At 38.4% G+C, this 18,288-nt stretch overlaps 1 protein-coding gene across 3 annotated transcripts in view; it reads left to right on the forward strand.

The window, feature by feature from the left end:
- The first annotated feature begins 781 nt into the window (after nt 1-781).
- LOC145439564 (lactadherin-like) overlaps nt 782-18,288 on the forward strand; it is a 79,322-nt gene continuing 61,815 nt past the window's right edge. The window contains exons 1-5 of one of the 3 annotated variants that reach the window (XM_080317058.1): nt 782-1,136; nt 4,327-4,356; nt 7,801-7,935; nt 7,992-8,158; nt 8,353-8,491. In XM_080317058.1, coding sequence (XP_080173184.1) covers nt 848-1,136; nt 4,327-4,356; nt 7,801-7,935; nt 7,992-8,158; nt 8,353-8,490 — 759 coding nt within the window. In that variant the 5' untranslated portion in view covers nt 782-847 and the 3' untranslated portion in view covers nt 8,491. Of the gene's footprint in view, nt 1,137-4,326; nt 4,357-7,800; nt 7,936-7,991; nt 8,159-8,352; nt 8,492-18,288 lie in introns of those variants that run through there. The other 2 variants (XM_080317056.1, XM_080317057.1) reach the window with 2 other exon arrangements.

The raw sequence follows: 18,288 nt of genomic DNA on the forward strand, positions 1-18,288 counted from the left end.
TTCTACTATATAATCATGTCTTCTTGGTACAACATCTTCACCATTTTTCTTCAGCGCCGCCATACCGCCCCCTTGACCCCAGCACCCCCAGAGCGTCTTCGCCACCTTCAAAATCAAAATCGCCCCTTGGGGGGCGCTGGAGAAAAGGTTAAGAACCACTGGTTTAAAACATGTTTTCAAGTTGTAAAATTATGCAATAATTGTGTATATACTTTGCAAAAAACATGTTGTATGAGCATACGGACAATTACCACTCGATCTAACCTACGTATATCGATATGGGATGATTGGAGCCCTCAAAATAGTCGGTTCAACAGCAATAATACAGATATTTCGTCAAAGGAGCTATAGTTACCCTATATTTTCAATGGTCAACGGCAATCCACTATGACGTCACAATTAAATATTCGTGACGTCACGGCTTAAAAACAAAAAATAAAAAACATGTTTCAAACAAAGGCCTTGTTTTAAACGTGTTTGTTTTAAATTGATTTTTGTTTTAAATGCAACCCTAACTACCATGCTATCTCGTCTCAACACGTCCCAACTTGTAATACAGAGAAGCCAACAAACTATTTGCTTCAGCAATCACGAACTTCCTCCCACGTAGAAACGATGAGTGGGGATTATTTGCTCAAATCCAGGACCAATATGATGCCAAATTAATTTACCCCTTTCACAAGTTATGCTGACTTTGCACGTATTAGTGGAAGAACCAATCGGTAGTATATAAAGGCATTCGTAAATCAACCAAACCATTTCTTGAAATAGATTATTCCGAACAGCTTGGTATCGTCCAGACCCGATAACTGATTTTCAATATATCGGATATTGGGTTCTTCGCAATATGGTTACTCCAAGGGCTGTTTATAGCCATCTGATCGTGGTGCTGTGTTTAGCCACACAATGTTTATCAAAACAATCGATGAGAGAAAAGATACCGTTTGAAATAGAGAGCAGTGCCGATGTTGATACCGAGCGCATCCGAATTCCGGAACTGCCCGAATCTTTTCCATATTGGCGAGAAAATGCAGATGAGGCAGATCTCTACGAATTGGATCAACCTGAGCAAGAGACTAGAGCTACCTGCGGGTGTGACGACCGCGATATATACGCACAATTGGATCAGTTGCAAGGTAAAATCACGCATCTTCCTATCTCGACACGGGCTACTATAGCAGACTTGTTAGTACATTGTACAAACTACCAATCTAGTTCGTTGACTTAATGAGTTGCTTCGAAATGGAATTTAGTCAATTGTGTTATAGTTAGTTATACTCGCGGATATTTATAACGGTCGTTGGTCGCTGGTTGCTAGTTTTGAAAAGTGAGTATCTAGTTCTAGCTGTGCATTTTGAAAATCCAATAGTTTGTACAAGCTTGGTCACATACATATAGACCAGGGGTCGCTAACTCAAAACGGGTCGCGGGTCACTTTTCAAAATTTGTAGAGGCCACGGTCCTCATGACTTCAATATCGAGATAAAATTAGCCAATGCAACGCAAGTTCAAGTTTATTCATAAAGTTTCATCACTTCAAAACATCACAAGACTGCAATACAATCAATGATAGGAAGATGCCGAAACGACTAGGAGTATTCTTAAGATTAGACACCCACCTGGGCCTAGGCGATGTAAAGAGGAGGCATGTACAGTGTACACTGAATGACAGTAAAAGAAAATAATATAAAGTGGCAAGTGACGGAAGGCGAGATCGATATGTCAGGTCGCGGTCCGGTAAATGGTGAGGGCTGACTAGTATTCACTCGGCAGAAATTGCTTGTATTCCGACTTGAATGTGGACATTAGGGCTGTTCAAAAATAACTTTTTTTTTCGGATTCCAGCCATTCACTTAATAAATTGTCAGGTCACCCTAAAAAACGCTGCACACCAAATTTGGTTCAATTCTAACAAGTTTAGGGCTCCGCAGATCCAATAAAATTTGAATTTATTTGGTAAAATTAAAAAATAAAAATTTTCAAATTTTTCTGCCAACCCCATGAAATTGTTGAGCTGTCTTCAAAGACGATGCAAAATAAATTTGACTCGATTCCGACCAGTAGAAGCGGAGTTATGTGAGTTTTTCGGTGATAATTCTCGGATTATCCACCGATAAAGGATAATCCGAGGATTATAATAGAAAAACTCACATAACTCCGCTCCACTGGACATGCTCGACGACTGTCGGATAGCCGGCGAGATACTGTTCCACACTTCAGGTCCGACATATTATATAGAGCGATGATCTTTTTTGTCAACCATATGATAGTTGGACGACATGGACGCGCGTGTGTCGTACTTATGCACTTTTGATACCGAGGTAAAGAAGTCATTGAGGTTTTCGGGGCAGTGGTCGCAGTGGAACTGATACATAAACTTTGCAATTTCTAGTTTCCGCATATCGTTTATGTTTAGGACACCGAATTCTTTGAGCAGTGATATGTTATTGAAGGAATAAAAATCCTACAAAAGATATCATGATCATCACTTTAATTATATTTTGAACTATGAGCTGCGCACGATACCTGACAACACTATTCAGAAACTAAAGCAGGGGTGGCCAACCATTTTGCTATTCACGGCCGCATTTCAATTACTTATGTAGCCTACGACCGCATTCCGTTGCATAGTCGTGATGAACTGACTGGAGGCCAAATAACCACGTTAAACCGCCGATGTCCATTTCCGGTAAACTCCTGACTAATCTATTTACTCATATCGGCTTACCATGCGCAGCGAAATCGTGCTTAATAGTAATGTTATGAATAGCCACAGAGGTTCGCTTTCTAGTCGCGCAAAGCACGAAATTTTTTCCTATTCATGAGTGAATTTTGTCCTTAATTTTAGTATAGTTTCAAATATTATTTTCAGATATTTATCTTTTCTCAGCATATGTGATCAGATTCACCGGTAGAGTTGATGCAGGGGGTGTCTTCGAAAATTTAGGGAAGGTATTAATGCTGTTCTGCATCGTTGGGTGGGCCAATTGGTATAAGTCCCCTTTTTTGCATGCTGTTATTTCTTGAGCTCTCTCAATTTGCACATTGATGGCCGCCAACACATCCTATGCAAATTAAGTGTCGACGGCCACATAATATTCCTTCTACTGCCGCAGATTGGTCACCCCTGGACTAAAGAATCGATATTGGGGTTAGCTAGACACGGTGCTTGCTGGAAAACTATTTCCTCGTAAAGCTTGGTCTTTTTGGGAGCCCTAAATGTTTCGAACTTTGCAGTGGTGGGCCATTGCACGTCAAGGCATATGCCCATTCATATCAGCAAATCCTTCATCCATGGAATGATGTTACCAGCGCCGAAGCCGTATTAGCTAGTGAGGAATAGTGATATTGGGCTCAGGAGAATAGCTTACTTTGAACTGTAACAACAATATGTTTTAACTGAAATCAATTTCAGCATTTTGAAATGCTTTAATAAGCGTTCTTCCGAAATTTCAAATCAGGTCGCGGGCCGCGAAATGTGACCTCGCGGGCCGCGTGTTGGTGATCCCTGATAAAGACTATATCAGACTGTATCAGACCATCAGACTATATCTCAGACTATCAGACTATATCAGACTATAGAGCAATGGTTCTCAATCGGGGGTCCGCGAAGTATTACCAGGGGGTCCGCGAAACCTCTAAATTAGCTGAATGGTTGCTAAATTGTATTTCTTTAAATTAGGGAAGTCACGAGGCAGTTTTGATTCATCGCTGCAAAAACTTCAGGACTCACATCAACAGAATGGAAGTTTTGTTGGGGTTTCTCGAAGAATGAAAAAGTCTGAGTAGTGCAGGCGAATCAGGATGACATCAAAATGTTTGCAAAAACCCATTTTCTCTTGTGATATACATTATCAGTATTCCGGAATGACTTATAGATGAGCTGCTTGATAAAAATGACTATAAGGCTGGACGTTATATGTCCGTGACGGTTTAAACGGGGCCCGCGAACACAAAAAGGTTGAGAACCACTGCTATAGAGCAACGATAGAGATGTGACCCGAATCTCATAACGCCTGCTTAACACTAGAGATTAGCTGGAACATATTACATTATTCAGCCTCTGATCACGAATAACAAATTAATGAAAAAGCATTACTCGTATATTTGACTGTATAGCTGAAGAGGCCAGTTAAATAGGTGTTCACCGGTCTTACGACGTGAATTTATTATATGTAGTTTATGATCTTAATGACAACAATTGGAGAAGTCAAACCAAATGTATAGCAAATCCCTAGAGTTCTGCGAGGAATTCGCTCCACCTACGAATCCAGCAGCTCCCGACACATATTAGTACATTAATTATGCCGATTATTTTATATTCAGATTTCCGAAGAAAAGTGCGGATTTCGCCAGGTAAGTATTTGACATTGTTTTAGTTGATTTCATGATGTAGTAACGCGATATTGCAATTCTAGTGCGTGTAGACCAGTTACATCTCACATATCCTTCATATTTTCTTTTTGTGATGGATAACATACCTCGTGGCAGCAGGAGTCGGCAAGTCTTCGTATGCAGTGTGCCATAAGTTAAAAGTGAAAAACTATGATTTTTCTACCTACCTTTTCACCTGCGAACCGTCAATAATTGCAAAACAAATGAATAACGGACCAGTGAACTTTCGAAGAGCAAAACCTATACCAAAAATATAATTATGAGAAAAACAGACAACTCAAAGCGAAGAATTTTATACCATTCATTTAATGTGAAATTTCCCGCTGACTATTTGATTATTACAATCGTTACGCGTGACTCTATTAAATTTCTGCAATCGATTATGATTACAACAATTAAGTTTTCGCAGTAGTCGGTTACGATTACAGTAAAGTAATCACGAGTATTCACGATTACTTTAATTTTGCTACCGTTCACCCTGACTGCACTATAGTACCGAACACTTCTTTGAAAAATGTGCCGTCATTCACTATTTACGTGACAACATATCCATTGCCGAACTTTATCGCTGATGTTTTCTCGTATCCGATTATTTTCATTCCACCAACAACGCTGGCAAACGGCAGATTCAAGTTTAAGTAAAGAATTGCGCAAAAACGATTGGTACCTGCTTCAAGTAGGGCCATAGTAAAATAAGATCTGGTACACAGGAAATTCTACGAAAAAGAATAATGATGATGATAAAAACAGAAGATAACAAAATATAAAAAAAGATCACGGCAGTGGGCACTATACTAGGGTTACCATATTTATGGGACACCAATTCCGGACGCTCTTTAGCGCCCACTAGTGGATTTTAAAATGAGGTATGAGCCCATTGTCGATCAATATGATGTCACACCAGCAACACCTTGTGTATCCACTAGAGGGGGTCACGACCCGGTTCAGGAGTAGGCTATGGATTTTGGGTCCACCATAGGGTAATAGGTAATCGATGCCACTTCTTGGGGCTTACTATAGGTGTCTGGTCGTTAAATGATATGAGTGAATTATGTCAATAATATTGGTTCTTCCATAAATTACTGTATAATTTTGATCCTCTCTCCGCCCACATGACCAGAGTTAGCGGTAGAGCTGGTGAACGATGATGACTTTGAAAATGCAAGGAGGTTAATCGTTCATCGTTAAGTCATGTTCATATCACATCGATAAAATTATTTATCAGCCTAATGCCGGTGCGCACTGAATCACTGAGATATATAAACACCGCACATCCAGTGGTTTCCCACCTTTTATGGTCGCGACTCCATTTCCAATTTGCCGTGGCCCAGCTCCAAATTTGACGAGCTGATTACTATATTAAGGTCGGCAAATTTGCCCAGACTTAGTCACAGCCTATTTTGGAAGCTGACTACGTTCAACATATTCGCGAATCCCAGAATAAAGGCAAACTACCGCCAGGTTTAGAACCACTATCATTGAATAAAGCATCCAAACGGTCTAAACCGACTCTATGAATATACCGTTATCTTGTAATTGCGATTACAATTAGACATATTTCTGTAATTGAATGCTATTTTTATTTAATTTTGATCGCAGTTTTTGCGAGGCTGGTAGTCCCCATATTAAAACGAATATACGTGATACTAAATCGCGTGCTGCGCGAGGAAAAATTGCATGTAGCATAAATCTGCCCAATAATAATATTGTTTATGTTGATTCATGAAAAGAATTGTGAGCTTACTTCAAGCCTTCAAAATTCCGGACATTTGGGCATATTTTAGAAATTCCTCCCGGACGCAGTTTTAATGATGAAATTCCGGACATGTCCAGGAAATTCCGGACGTATGGCAACCCTACACTATACCTATTCTTCGGAAGGACTCGAATGCACCACTGGAGTGAAATTACACTTGAGCGCGTGAATCATCGCATAATTTCTGTAATTTCGATTCTTCATTTTCAATCATCTTTACCTCTGCTCTGCAACCCTTGCTAATTCTTCACCTACCGCAATTCTGTAATCTGACCTCTTGATATATTGCATAAAAATAACAATTTGACTGTATTACTGAAATTTTAAAAATTTACTCCAATCCCGCCATTTTCCTTTGAGGGCAGGTTTCTCCCCGGATTATGTGTGTATTTAGCAGTTGTACTGAGAATAAAGAATAAAATATTAAACTTTTGCGCATGAGTCACAATCAAATTTGTTTAATTTGGATTCTTCATTTTCAGTCATCTATACCTCTGCTCTGCAACCTTTGCCATTTCTTCATCCACCGCAAACCTGTAATCTGACCTCTTCATGCATCGCATAGAAATAACAATTTGACTGTACTACCAAATTTTTAAAAATTACTCCAGTCTCGCCATTTTCCTCTTGAGGCAGGCTGATCGCTGTATTACGCGTGTACTTACCAGTTTTACCGTGTTAAAGAATATAATAATAATGACGTCGACACGCATATACTTCCAAGCCATGTTATACGGATATTGCGATCCGCCGTCCGGTTATGATTTATCTGAGCAACAGTTGAGTTCGATTGATTTTACATGGAAATCGTCATGTTCCATTTGAAGGGTATATCTATATCAGATATCAAATCTTTAATCGGTTTGGTATACAATACATGCCTACATACTCGTCGCCCAAAAGCAACGTTCAAACTACGTTTACTCAGCAAGCATAACCAAACATTATAATTGGATAAGCAGAGATGGTGATTACGAGTTACGACCCTCCCTTTGAGATAGCGGTATATGTTGATGACTATAGACATACGACATAGCGGTTGCTTTGCTTAGGGTTACCATATTTTGGGAATCTGAAAAGAGGACAATTACTCAAAATTTTCGGACTTACAATACCCGAGTAAAATACGGATAAATTAGTAAATTTATTTTTAATTTGTAGTTGGTTGACTGAAAAAATAGGTCATCACTTTCATTCGACTCCAAATTTACCCACTTTTTACTTGAATTTAGTGGTATTGACTAAAAAAAGGTCGTCTTTCTGACCCGCTGGACCGTTACCTGAGTGCTGATTTCTTATATCTCAGTACAATTCTCATATACATTTAACCAAAATTTCAAAAAAAGAGGACAAATTCTCAAAAAAGAGGACATTTAGGCGTCCTCCAAGAATACCTTCAAAAAAGTCAAAAAAGAGGGCAAATCCTTTTAAAAGACGACGTATGGTAACCCTACTGTACGTTGCTACTACATCAAATATCCATACCTACTGCTGATTTTCTAGTTTGCTGTTAATTGCTCTTCGGAATAGGCTGATCTCGGAACTATATGGATATATGGAAGTAGGCTTCTGTCGGTACAAAATTCCCATAACACAACAAACAATATGCCTGTATTGTCAAATTTCTCTCAAGCTAGCATCATTAACAGGGATGTGCTACGTTGGAATCTTTAATGGATTGATCAAACTGTCTCAACTACGTGCTTCATCTATGTGGAACCATATTCACTGTGAACTGCCCAATGCTGGTCTATTTTCGCCACAAGGATGGTGTGCTGCAAAGAGTAAGAACCCATCTATTGTAGGTAGTGATAACACAATGCCACTCGAATTTATACAGACGATGGGTACCAGTGGATCCAAGTGGATTTCCTGAGTCCTAATATGATCACTGGCGTTGCAACTCAGGGTAGAGCGAGTACCGATCAATGGGTACAACGTTACCATATTTTGTACGGAAATTCGGCCAGTAGTTTGCAGTATTATATGGAGCATGGTTCAGTAAAGGTATGTACTTTATGTAGTATATCAGATGAATGAATTTTGATGAAAAATATTTGTCTCTATACATATCACGAATACACCAAATCTGAGAGTTTACGACATTTCATATTCTCCGGCCCACCGTCATTTGAGATTTTAGAAGACACAGATCATAATGTGGGATATTTAATCTGCTATTCCGCTGACTTTTCTTTAAGGTATTCACGGGGAACAAGGACAGAAATACTATTGTCGAAAACATGTTTCCTAGACCAATCACTGCTCGCTATGTTCGAATTCATCCGGTTGCGTGGCACGGCCACATCAGCATGCGTTTTGAGTTGAGGCAATGTTAAAAGGAATGTAAACTTACGGGAATCTAGAACAATTACGTTGTAATTATATTAAATATTTGTCAATTTATTATCTAGTTGTGATAATTCGTGAATACATTTGCTACCCGAAAATAAAATTGGTTGCCCTGTATAGTTCTTCGTTGGAAAGGCCTGTTTTCTTATAGGGTTTACAGTAGGGATGTTGCGAGCCCCTAAATAGCTTAGCTTAGTGTGAACAGGAGAATTTATGTAAGATTTGCTATGAACACGACAGATTGATGTCATATGACATCACAATACAATTACAACACAATACACTGCCAGTGTCGTGCGGTCAGGGAAGCAAGTGAGGCAGTGCTTCACCTGTCGTCAGGTTGTATAAAAAAAATTATGCAAACCTTCAATGATTACACTGGTCAACACATTTTTTTAGGCAGACAAAGTAAGAGTGGTTTTGGGGGTGCTGAAGGGCACTGATTCCGAATATGACCTTGGTTTTTTTCAAATTGGCTCTTGTTGTGGAGATAACCCATGGGGCTATTTTGACCGAAATCTCCCATTTTTGCGATAATGACTAGATATAAAATCGACTCAGTCGTACTACAAAGTTTAGAAAATCAATCTACTTGTTATTTTTACACACAGAAGACTCTTTTAAATCAAAATACAGCAACAGGACTCTATTTAGGCGTAATAGATTTATCATAGTTACAGATTTTCACTGATATCATGTACGTAAATAAATTCCAGTCATGTACATAAGTATTTACCTTGACACTCAAATAACGTGGCATTAATTCAATCAGTTTTACGCTAACTAGCGATTGTAAATTTGAAATAATCAGTTGGAATATAATATTATTGATATATTTTAAATCATAATTGTTTTTTTGTAAGATTTTCGCCTGTAAGCTATTTAGTGCAGTTTTTTGAAAGTTTGCGGCAATGGTCTGACATAATATGTTCAATTGTTCATCTCATCTGCCCTGATATCTTTCTTTTGTTGTTCTGATGTCTTGGTAGAACCTCTCCCCTTGTTAATCAACAAGATGATCAGGAAATATACCAAGATTTCTGAACAGGAAGTGAACTTTTATGCTCATGTTTGTGCTCAAGTGTTCGATATACAGATACGAATTTTCGGACCAACTGTTTGTTATTGGGTGCTTATGATCATCTAAAAAGTTTTATTTACTACATCTTAGGAGAAATTACATGCAGTGAACTCCTTCTTAATGTAAAATTGGAATCTTTCATCGGTATTCGAATATACCAGATACCAGATTCAAGCTTCTCGTTTGATAGGGTTACTAGGTATACCCACTTTGTTGACTCAGCGGAAAATTATCAATTTACCAGTCGAAAGAAAAGAGACGCATATGAGTATTGTAGTTAAGCCTTCCAAGGACAAATTTTATAGTTTTATACTCATCTTTAATCTTGGTAGGATGACCAATTGATACAGGAGAATATGTATTTCCGTTGTGCAAAAGTACAAATTTTAGGCCGCGAAACTGCTTTTTTGACAAACAAATATTTCGCATCATGTCCTGTTAATATTGATAGAACGACTTAGAATGACATGAGGATTCTTTATAGTCAATTAGTTATTTATACGCAGTATAACATTAGAAAAAACTACGATTTTCTTCGTACCAAGTGAAATATTTAGGGGCAAAAACAGTAATTTTGGGCGTTTATAAGAATGTAAATATATCCTGACAAAGAGCCAATCTGACAAATCTAATGTGATATTCGTAATCAGCAACCTTATAAACCCCAGAAACGGCTCTCAGATGTTCTGCCTAAAACTTTTTTTTTTCATTTTTGTTGACCAGTGTTATTGGTATTTTTCTACCGATGTACTACATGAATGACTGTAAATCCATGGGTGGAAAATGGGTGTGTTTATCAGATTTCCACCAGGGCGATTTTCAGGTACCAAGATTGAATAGGCGCCACCGCGCCGGATGCGGGAATGCTGTACCCGGCAAAATTGTTGGGTGTGCGGCATGCCCACAATTCCGCATAGAACTGCCGAGACTAGCTCGAAAATTGTGCGATATAGAAATAAGCACTGTATTCCCATTTACATACTAGGCCTATACTGCTATGAGAGCGAATTAAAACACATTGATCGTGTAATTAGGTCGGTTAGTTATCTATAGTCGGACCCGAACCGTAATCCATTGCTGTTACAGCTGTGGAACGTACCATTACGCTATATCTCATTACTTGATCCAATGATCCATGTGTGACAGGCAATATATGCATGTCCCTGGCCCTAATAAATAGATGCTGGACCGGCTTTGTAAATGTGAAAACATTTAAAATCACATACTTTTTTCAATCCATTTTCCCGTCTGGGTACGCGCCTGCTTGATAGTATAGTAATTTTGTCACCATGTGCACGCGGCTAAGTCATTGGTGATATTAAACGCTTACCATTGTAGCTCCAATACTAACTATTTGGCATTTACAGATAGTTTATTCACCAATTCCGCTACATTATGACGACACCATTTGTGTCGTCATCGATAGCACATACCCACGGAAAATTAGCGTCCGGCGTCTATGTCAATTGTGATTCCACGCCCTCCCAATGGGTGCAAATGAGTCAACTACACTAATTCTTTCAATACAACATCCATTGTAGCAGTATATTTATTAAACTCGAAGACTTTTCGGGTGCCTCTTTTCAAGAGTTATCGGCACACTGAAGGGATTTAACAGATTTAAAAGCAAAACCAAAAAGGCAAAGTATGACGCACCAATCAAAATCACAGACCATGAAATTCGCATTGTATCAATGGCAACAATAACAAACTACGAAGTATACGGACATACGGTACTATAGTAGCAGCATAATTTGTAAATAAACAATTACACGCACGGAACAACACGCACTAATGAGAAATTTGTAGGTTATAGAGGAAATCTTTCTGTCAGTAGTATATATGATCGGTCGTGGTGTGCGCTTTTTTGCATGGGGTAGTATAGGGCCCGCTGGTGACTCGCCGCGAAACTCGTGTTGGTGATTCGCCCTTTTCGAACCCCCCTATCGCTGGTGATTCGCCATGTGTTCTTATGGTTGCGGTCATGATTCGCCCTTTCAGGTATAGGCTGCGTCGGTGACTCGCCGCGAAAACTCGTGTTGGTGACTCGCCTTTTTTACTATAGGCGGTGGCGGTGATTCGCCTATCATGTATTCTTACGGGATCTCTGGTGACTCGCCATGTGTTCTTATGGGTGCGGTCATGAATCGCCCTTTCGGGTATAGGCATCTCTCGACCGGTGTTGAATATGTATCAAGTAAATAGTCACGTGATTGGTTCTTAGTTAATGTATATGTCGCAAATTATTATATATGACCGATTCCAGGTAATCCCAACGTTTACGGCGAGTGCACCAATGATATATCGTTATTCTTATGGGCGCGGCGGTGATTCGTACTTTCGGGTATAGGCTGCGGGCGGAATGTCGTACTTTCAACAAAAAGGCGTGAAAATAGTTTCCTAAATCTAGGAATCAGTCGCATAGTAATGTTTGGGCAATTAGATTACCACAGTGCCGGCGTAGACGGCGATACGAATATCAACAATAGCCGCGTTCACAAACTAACACTTCAAATAGGTGTGAAATAGTTTGCAAAACCCCGCGATCGCTGACAAGATAATGTCTCGGACATAACCATCTTTCGCGGCTTCGTGCTACAGGCATATCGATCGCTCACGCGGTGAAATTTTCGTAAGCAGTTTATCACAGAACTTGATTTCACTCGTAAGATTTAATAAGTAACGAATAACAGACCGTCAGTGTCGGTAACTTGAATAGCAACAAATTGTCATTCATTTCTGCTCTAACCCTAATCCCTTGTGAAGTGAACGCATCTTCAAATAGGTGTGAAATAATTTTAAAATCCTACGACCACTCACAGGGTAATGCTTCAGACATAACGATCCCTCATGTCCGCTCACAAGGTAATATTTCCACAATAGGTTTGTCACAGAGCCGTCGCAGACGGTGATTTGTAAACCAACAATTTGACACTTTCTGGTGATCGCTATATGTTTTGACACTTCGGAACATGGTTGACTTTAGTTGTATGATAAGAATCATGCGAATATTCAAGCAATGTGTCAATTTGTCAACTTGAAATGAAACTTACTACACAGCTCAAGTTGATTCGTATCTGAATGTGTTAATTCGATACAATTCTAATTAATTTGAGAAATCTTTTTAACGTGATCTTTTGATTCGACCGTAACCTGAATATTACTGACACCGACTTTCAGCCACATCGAATTATTCGCACATTCCGCGCCGCTGTTTTCACACCTATCGAATCAATACCAACTATAACTCTACAAGAATCAAGAATCACAAGTATGTCTTTATCAACTTGAAATCAAACTCTTTCGGGTATAGACATCTCTCGCACGGTGTGGAATATGTATCAGGTATATTGATCACGTGATTGGTCCTTTGTTAATGTGTGCATCCCAAATTATTTTATATGACCGATTCGAGTTGAGCCCAACGTTTACGGTGAATGCCATTTTAGTATATCGTTATTCTTATGGATGCGGCGATGATTCGTACTTTCGGTATAGCGCGCGGCGGCATGTTAACGCAGTTGATATAGACGCGACATGCTAGTGTTATGGATCGCGGTTCTACATGAAGACGCCATAGTTCAGGCGTGACAAACGACCGATCGTGTTCTAAGTCTTGTCTCGCTATTGATTCCTACGTAACCTGAATGGTACTTTCAGTTCGTACCAACTAACTAAACAAGAATCAAGATTTGATACTTTCCGCGATCGCTATATGTTTCACGTTGACTTTGGTTGCGTGATGCGAATCATGAGAATATTCAATCAATGTGTCAATTTGTCAACTTGAAATGAAACTCACTACACAAACCAAGTTGATTCGTATTTGAATGTATTGATCCGGTACAACTCTAATCCTTTGAGAAATCCATTTACCGCGATCAGTTGATTCGAACGTAACTTGAATATTGCTGACTCCAACTTCAGTCGCATCGAATTATTCACACATTCCACGCTGCTGTTTCACGCCTATAGAATCAATACCAACTAACTAAACAAGAATCAAGAATCACAAGTATGCACATACAATAATTGTATTTATTACTGAGAAATCAAACACTTAACAAAAACACGCAACTTATCATTTGCCAACTCTAGCATTACCAAAAAATCAGGTAGGCCTATTGTTGATTGAAAATCCTTGAGTCCTTATCATCAAAAATGTTATAGTGCGGCGTCGGAATCCATTCGCGGGATGTACTAAAGGTAAATTCAGATAATCCAAAATGAAATATCTCGACTTTGGCATAGTCTCAATTGAAATAGATTGACAAACATGACTACCAACTTTCAACTCAGTAATATTTAGAGATTATACACATATTGATTTGAAACAAGTAATGAAACCTTACAACTCTATTCACGACTGAGTTTCCGTTTGTCAAATATAGTTTCAGTAAATATTATCACTATGTCATCGCGATATTTTAATGTGTTACTACACACAGTCGAGTCAATAAATGAAATAGCACCTGTTGTGAATATTTCTAACTTGACAACCACTTGTACATACCGCGATCGAGTTGCGACGCGATGAGTTAAATCGGAATATTTCAATCTATTTGTCGAAACCTTGAACAAACTATCTGGTTATTTTTTGTTGCAATTGAGTTAACGGAAATAGTATTACGTCTCGATATTTTAACATCTTACCATACTCCAAAGAGTCAACAAGGAAAAACCTTGTCAAGTAAATCCGTTTGTAACTCACCCAATCAACTCAACAGTAGCCATATGGAAAATAGACAAGATTATGCGAGTACATACAATCGCTACAATCTAAAATCCATAGCAAGTTCGGTTGTAGTCATATACCGCCAACTCGTCTTTTTTTTCGTTCAACTGTAAAATTCGTTACTATTCTGTAAGATAAAGGAATTACTACTTGGTTTATTCTGCAAGACAAAGTAATTACTACTCGATATATTTTGTAAGACAAAAGTAATTACTACTCGGTGAAAGCGTCTTGAGATTAACATAATATGTTTGAGTGTACGAGATTTGAATGTCTGATCAACGTATTTGCGAATTCATTTCTTACAATCGAACGCTGGCGTTATATCGAAAGTTATCATGCTGTAAACATAAGGATTGGTACATTGATTTGACATATGTAATAATCGACCATGACTTGATTATTAAATTGCGGCGTAATTAGACCCGGCGTTGTGGTAAATGTTATGACAGCAACAAACTTTTCACTACCATGGTATTAACATATCGAGTTGTAAAACTATACGCGTCTGAAATGTTCTTGATTGGAAATTTATTCCACCTTGGTACAAATCACTCTGTGTATCGCGGATATCAGAAAATATTTTACAAATGTAATTGTTTCCAGTTACCGAGACTAAAGATGAAACAACAATTTCGTTTGCTGGTTAACAACCGGTGCAATACTTTATTGTCAGAATCTGTGACAGCGAATTGAAACATACGCACCTTACACAGTACGAAAAATCACTTTGGACTCCGGGTGGCGTCATTTAATCCGTGTTAAACTCTGTTCACACTCTCTGTCGAATGCGTGAAATGTAAAACATTACGAGGTAACACTCTAAGACTTTGATCAGCAAACAAGTAAATAGAGGTATGCTTGTTGGATGCATCCTATTCAACCGGTCTTGGTTAAAACAAAACTCATATCAATAATAAAATCGAAGTATATGATACACTGAAATCTACAAAAATGTATTTGTATTGTTGTTCATAGTAGTGATATCGAGTTGAACCTCCAGAATAATTGTCATCATCTAGCCAAACTACTGAAAGTCGTCGTCAGTTTGTATGATGTCCACTGAATGCATACTAGAACTATTTGTACAACGCACACGACCAGAGAAATTGGAAATTTTCCCGTTGTCATTCGTCAAAGTAAATGTCATCTCAATACTCACTCACTAAATATCTTACTTGTATGTGATTGAACCACCGGCAATTAACTCGCTAAATCAAACCCCTCAGAAATTTCACTCAGTCATCGGTATTAAACAACGTCGCTTAATCGGTGTAGATAGTTTTTTTCTAAATACAAATCATATCTCTCCAGCAGAAAACAATTTTCACCCACTCGGATAATGAAACAAGTGTGCAATATCAATAAAAGATATTTCCATCACACAAAAAATAATCAACTTCACTCGATATTCCCATACTACGAAACTGTACAAAGGTTTAATGTTTTTGTATGACATGGAATTAATACCGATCGAAGTCACCGTGTTGGAAATGACTTTCATACAAACACATTCTATGCGGTTAACATTCTCATCGATTCTATTGTGTTCTGGATTGATTTCGATATGGTTAAACATTCAACCTCGACGGATACGGATTGTCACACACTCAACTAATATCATACCAAATAGTTATTTACAACAACCAAGACACAGAAAATTTGTTTTGGCCGTTTCGATTTTATTACTGGAGGTACTCATCACTTCGCTTAATACAATCTAGAGTTAAACTCCATCGAACCTTCGGTGTCTATCGTTTTTGCTGGATACGAATTATTTTAGTCTAACAGTAAACAATTTTCACTATCTTGGGTTATGAACTCAGTGTGTTAGCGGTCATTCAATATTTTGTAGTATCCACTAGTTACTTTGTAGGATACGAATGATCATCCTCACAACTCTTACAAAAGTACGAAGTATATTTACATCGCACAAAGTAATCGACTTTACTCGATATCCTCACACTACGAAACTAAATGTTTGGTTAGACTCTACAAACTGAGGGTGCCATCTTACACACAGAACAATCTACTTTGCCGACGAAAAGTGCTGAGTCATCACATGATTGTTCCTCACAACAAAACAATCAGTATATGGAACTGTATTAAAAAGGTTCCTAACCCTTTGCACACCAGTGACAAATTTTGCAATGGATATGTTTTGTGAATCGAATTGCTGTTCAGCGTCAAGTCTCCATGTTGGAGCGTACATTAAAACAGCGCAGTCACAATCCAATTAAAACCACGAATCTATTTTCATTTGTCACAAACTGCCGCATACAGAAAAATAAATTTTATTTCGCCAAAAACATACTTGTAACCAATCGCTTTCATTAAACACACAACACCGTAAAAGTATTTACTTTCTACAACATAGACATTCCGATGTAGTGAAGAAATATTTTTATTAATCAAAATCATCGTTTACTGTTTACGGTGTTAGTGTCTGCTTCGTACCTGTGGACCCGTATTAAAATGGACTCGACATGACTGAATGCACGAGGTAGAAATCGCATCGACTTGCACGCGGTATCGGTTTTAAAACGAACCATCTATTTTGCATTGTCGAGACCGAGCGAGTCAGTTACATGTATTCACGGTAATGATTTTGTTTCGTCATATGTGAATGATAGAATTACTTTCATGACAAATCAAATCAACATGCAACAACCTTCTTGCAGTCATAATAACATTTTCATTCTCTCTCTTCGTAATAGTATACTCACGTCAAGTATATTGTGCAACTCGAAAACAACGTTTACAAGACCAAGGCCGCTGTTAACACCGAACACACGATACCTACCCAAGTAAAAATATCATTTTCGTTTGGACAACTGACGTTTACCTGAGTAACAAACGATTTTCACTTGGAAATATATTTTTTCCTAGACCAACAAACCATTATCACTTGGAAATATACTTTTACCTAGAGTAACTAACCATTTTCTTTTGGAAATATATTTTTACCTGGAGCAACAAGCCATTTTCACTCGGAAATAAACTTTTACCTAGAGTAACAATACCGTTTTCCTTTGGAGATCTGACATTTACCTCAGTAACAATACCGTTTTCCTTTGGAAATCCATTTTCCCTGGGTAACAAACCTTTTTCACTTGCAAATATATTCCCCCCCCCCGGGTAACAAACCTTTTTCGCTTGGAAATATATTTTTTCCTTGAGCAACAAACCATTTTCACTTGGAGATGTGATGTTTGCCTAAGTAAAAATACCATTTTCGTTTTGAAATCTGACAACCACACCCATCAATTTGGTATTTGCTGTATTGGCGAAAGTTTGAAATAGATTACAACGAATAGTGACGAAAATATACACGACAACCGGCTTCAGAGTATACTCGCGTCGGTAGCAACACATCTATATCATCGGTTAACCACATGCAATATACCAGTGCTTTTCAACCTTTTTGAGCTCCATTCGCACCTTTTTTTGAAAAATAATTTCATTCGCACCAGTCAGCCGAAATTTAGTACACGAAAGGAAAATGAAGAAACTTATCACTTTTGTATTCGAAGAGCTTCTTGGAGGTACAGAGCTTCATTATTTTACATTCAGCGTATCGTATTATGGACTAATCAAGCACTAAAATCACTGCAGTAGTAAAATCACAGATATCGCACTCCCGTTGTTCTCAAGAAGTTCGTTGCATTTCCGGGGTATCGTGCGGTGATTTCCTGGAAGCTTAAAGGGCGAACCCAAGAAACATATTCACTCGTAACAATATCACTTTGCCACTAAATCCACATGTTACGTCATCGCGAGGTGAATGTGTTTGCATTGAGAACGCACAAAATAGTGAAACTGCACTTGAATCGTAGCATCAATGTTGCGACTAGCACCTTTGGCTCATTTTTCTGACAATATTCGAAAAGATGCTTCGCGTAGGTAAGGTAAGTTAGATAGGGTTGCCGTACGTTCACCTTTAGGAGGACATGTCGTCCTTTTTTGGGT

Source organism: Botryllus schlosseri, chromosome 5 (genome assembly GCF_051294905.1).
Source record: "Botryllus schlosseri isolate E-star chromosome 5, Bs_hap1, whole genome shotgun sequence".
In the NCBI taxonomy this organism is placed as follows: Eukaryota; Metazoa; Chordata; class Ascidiacea; order Stolidobranchia; family Styelidae; genus Botryllus; species Botryllus schlosseri.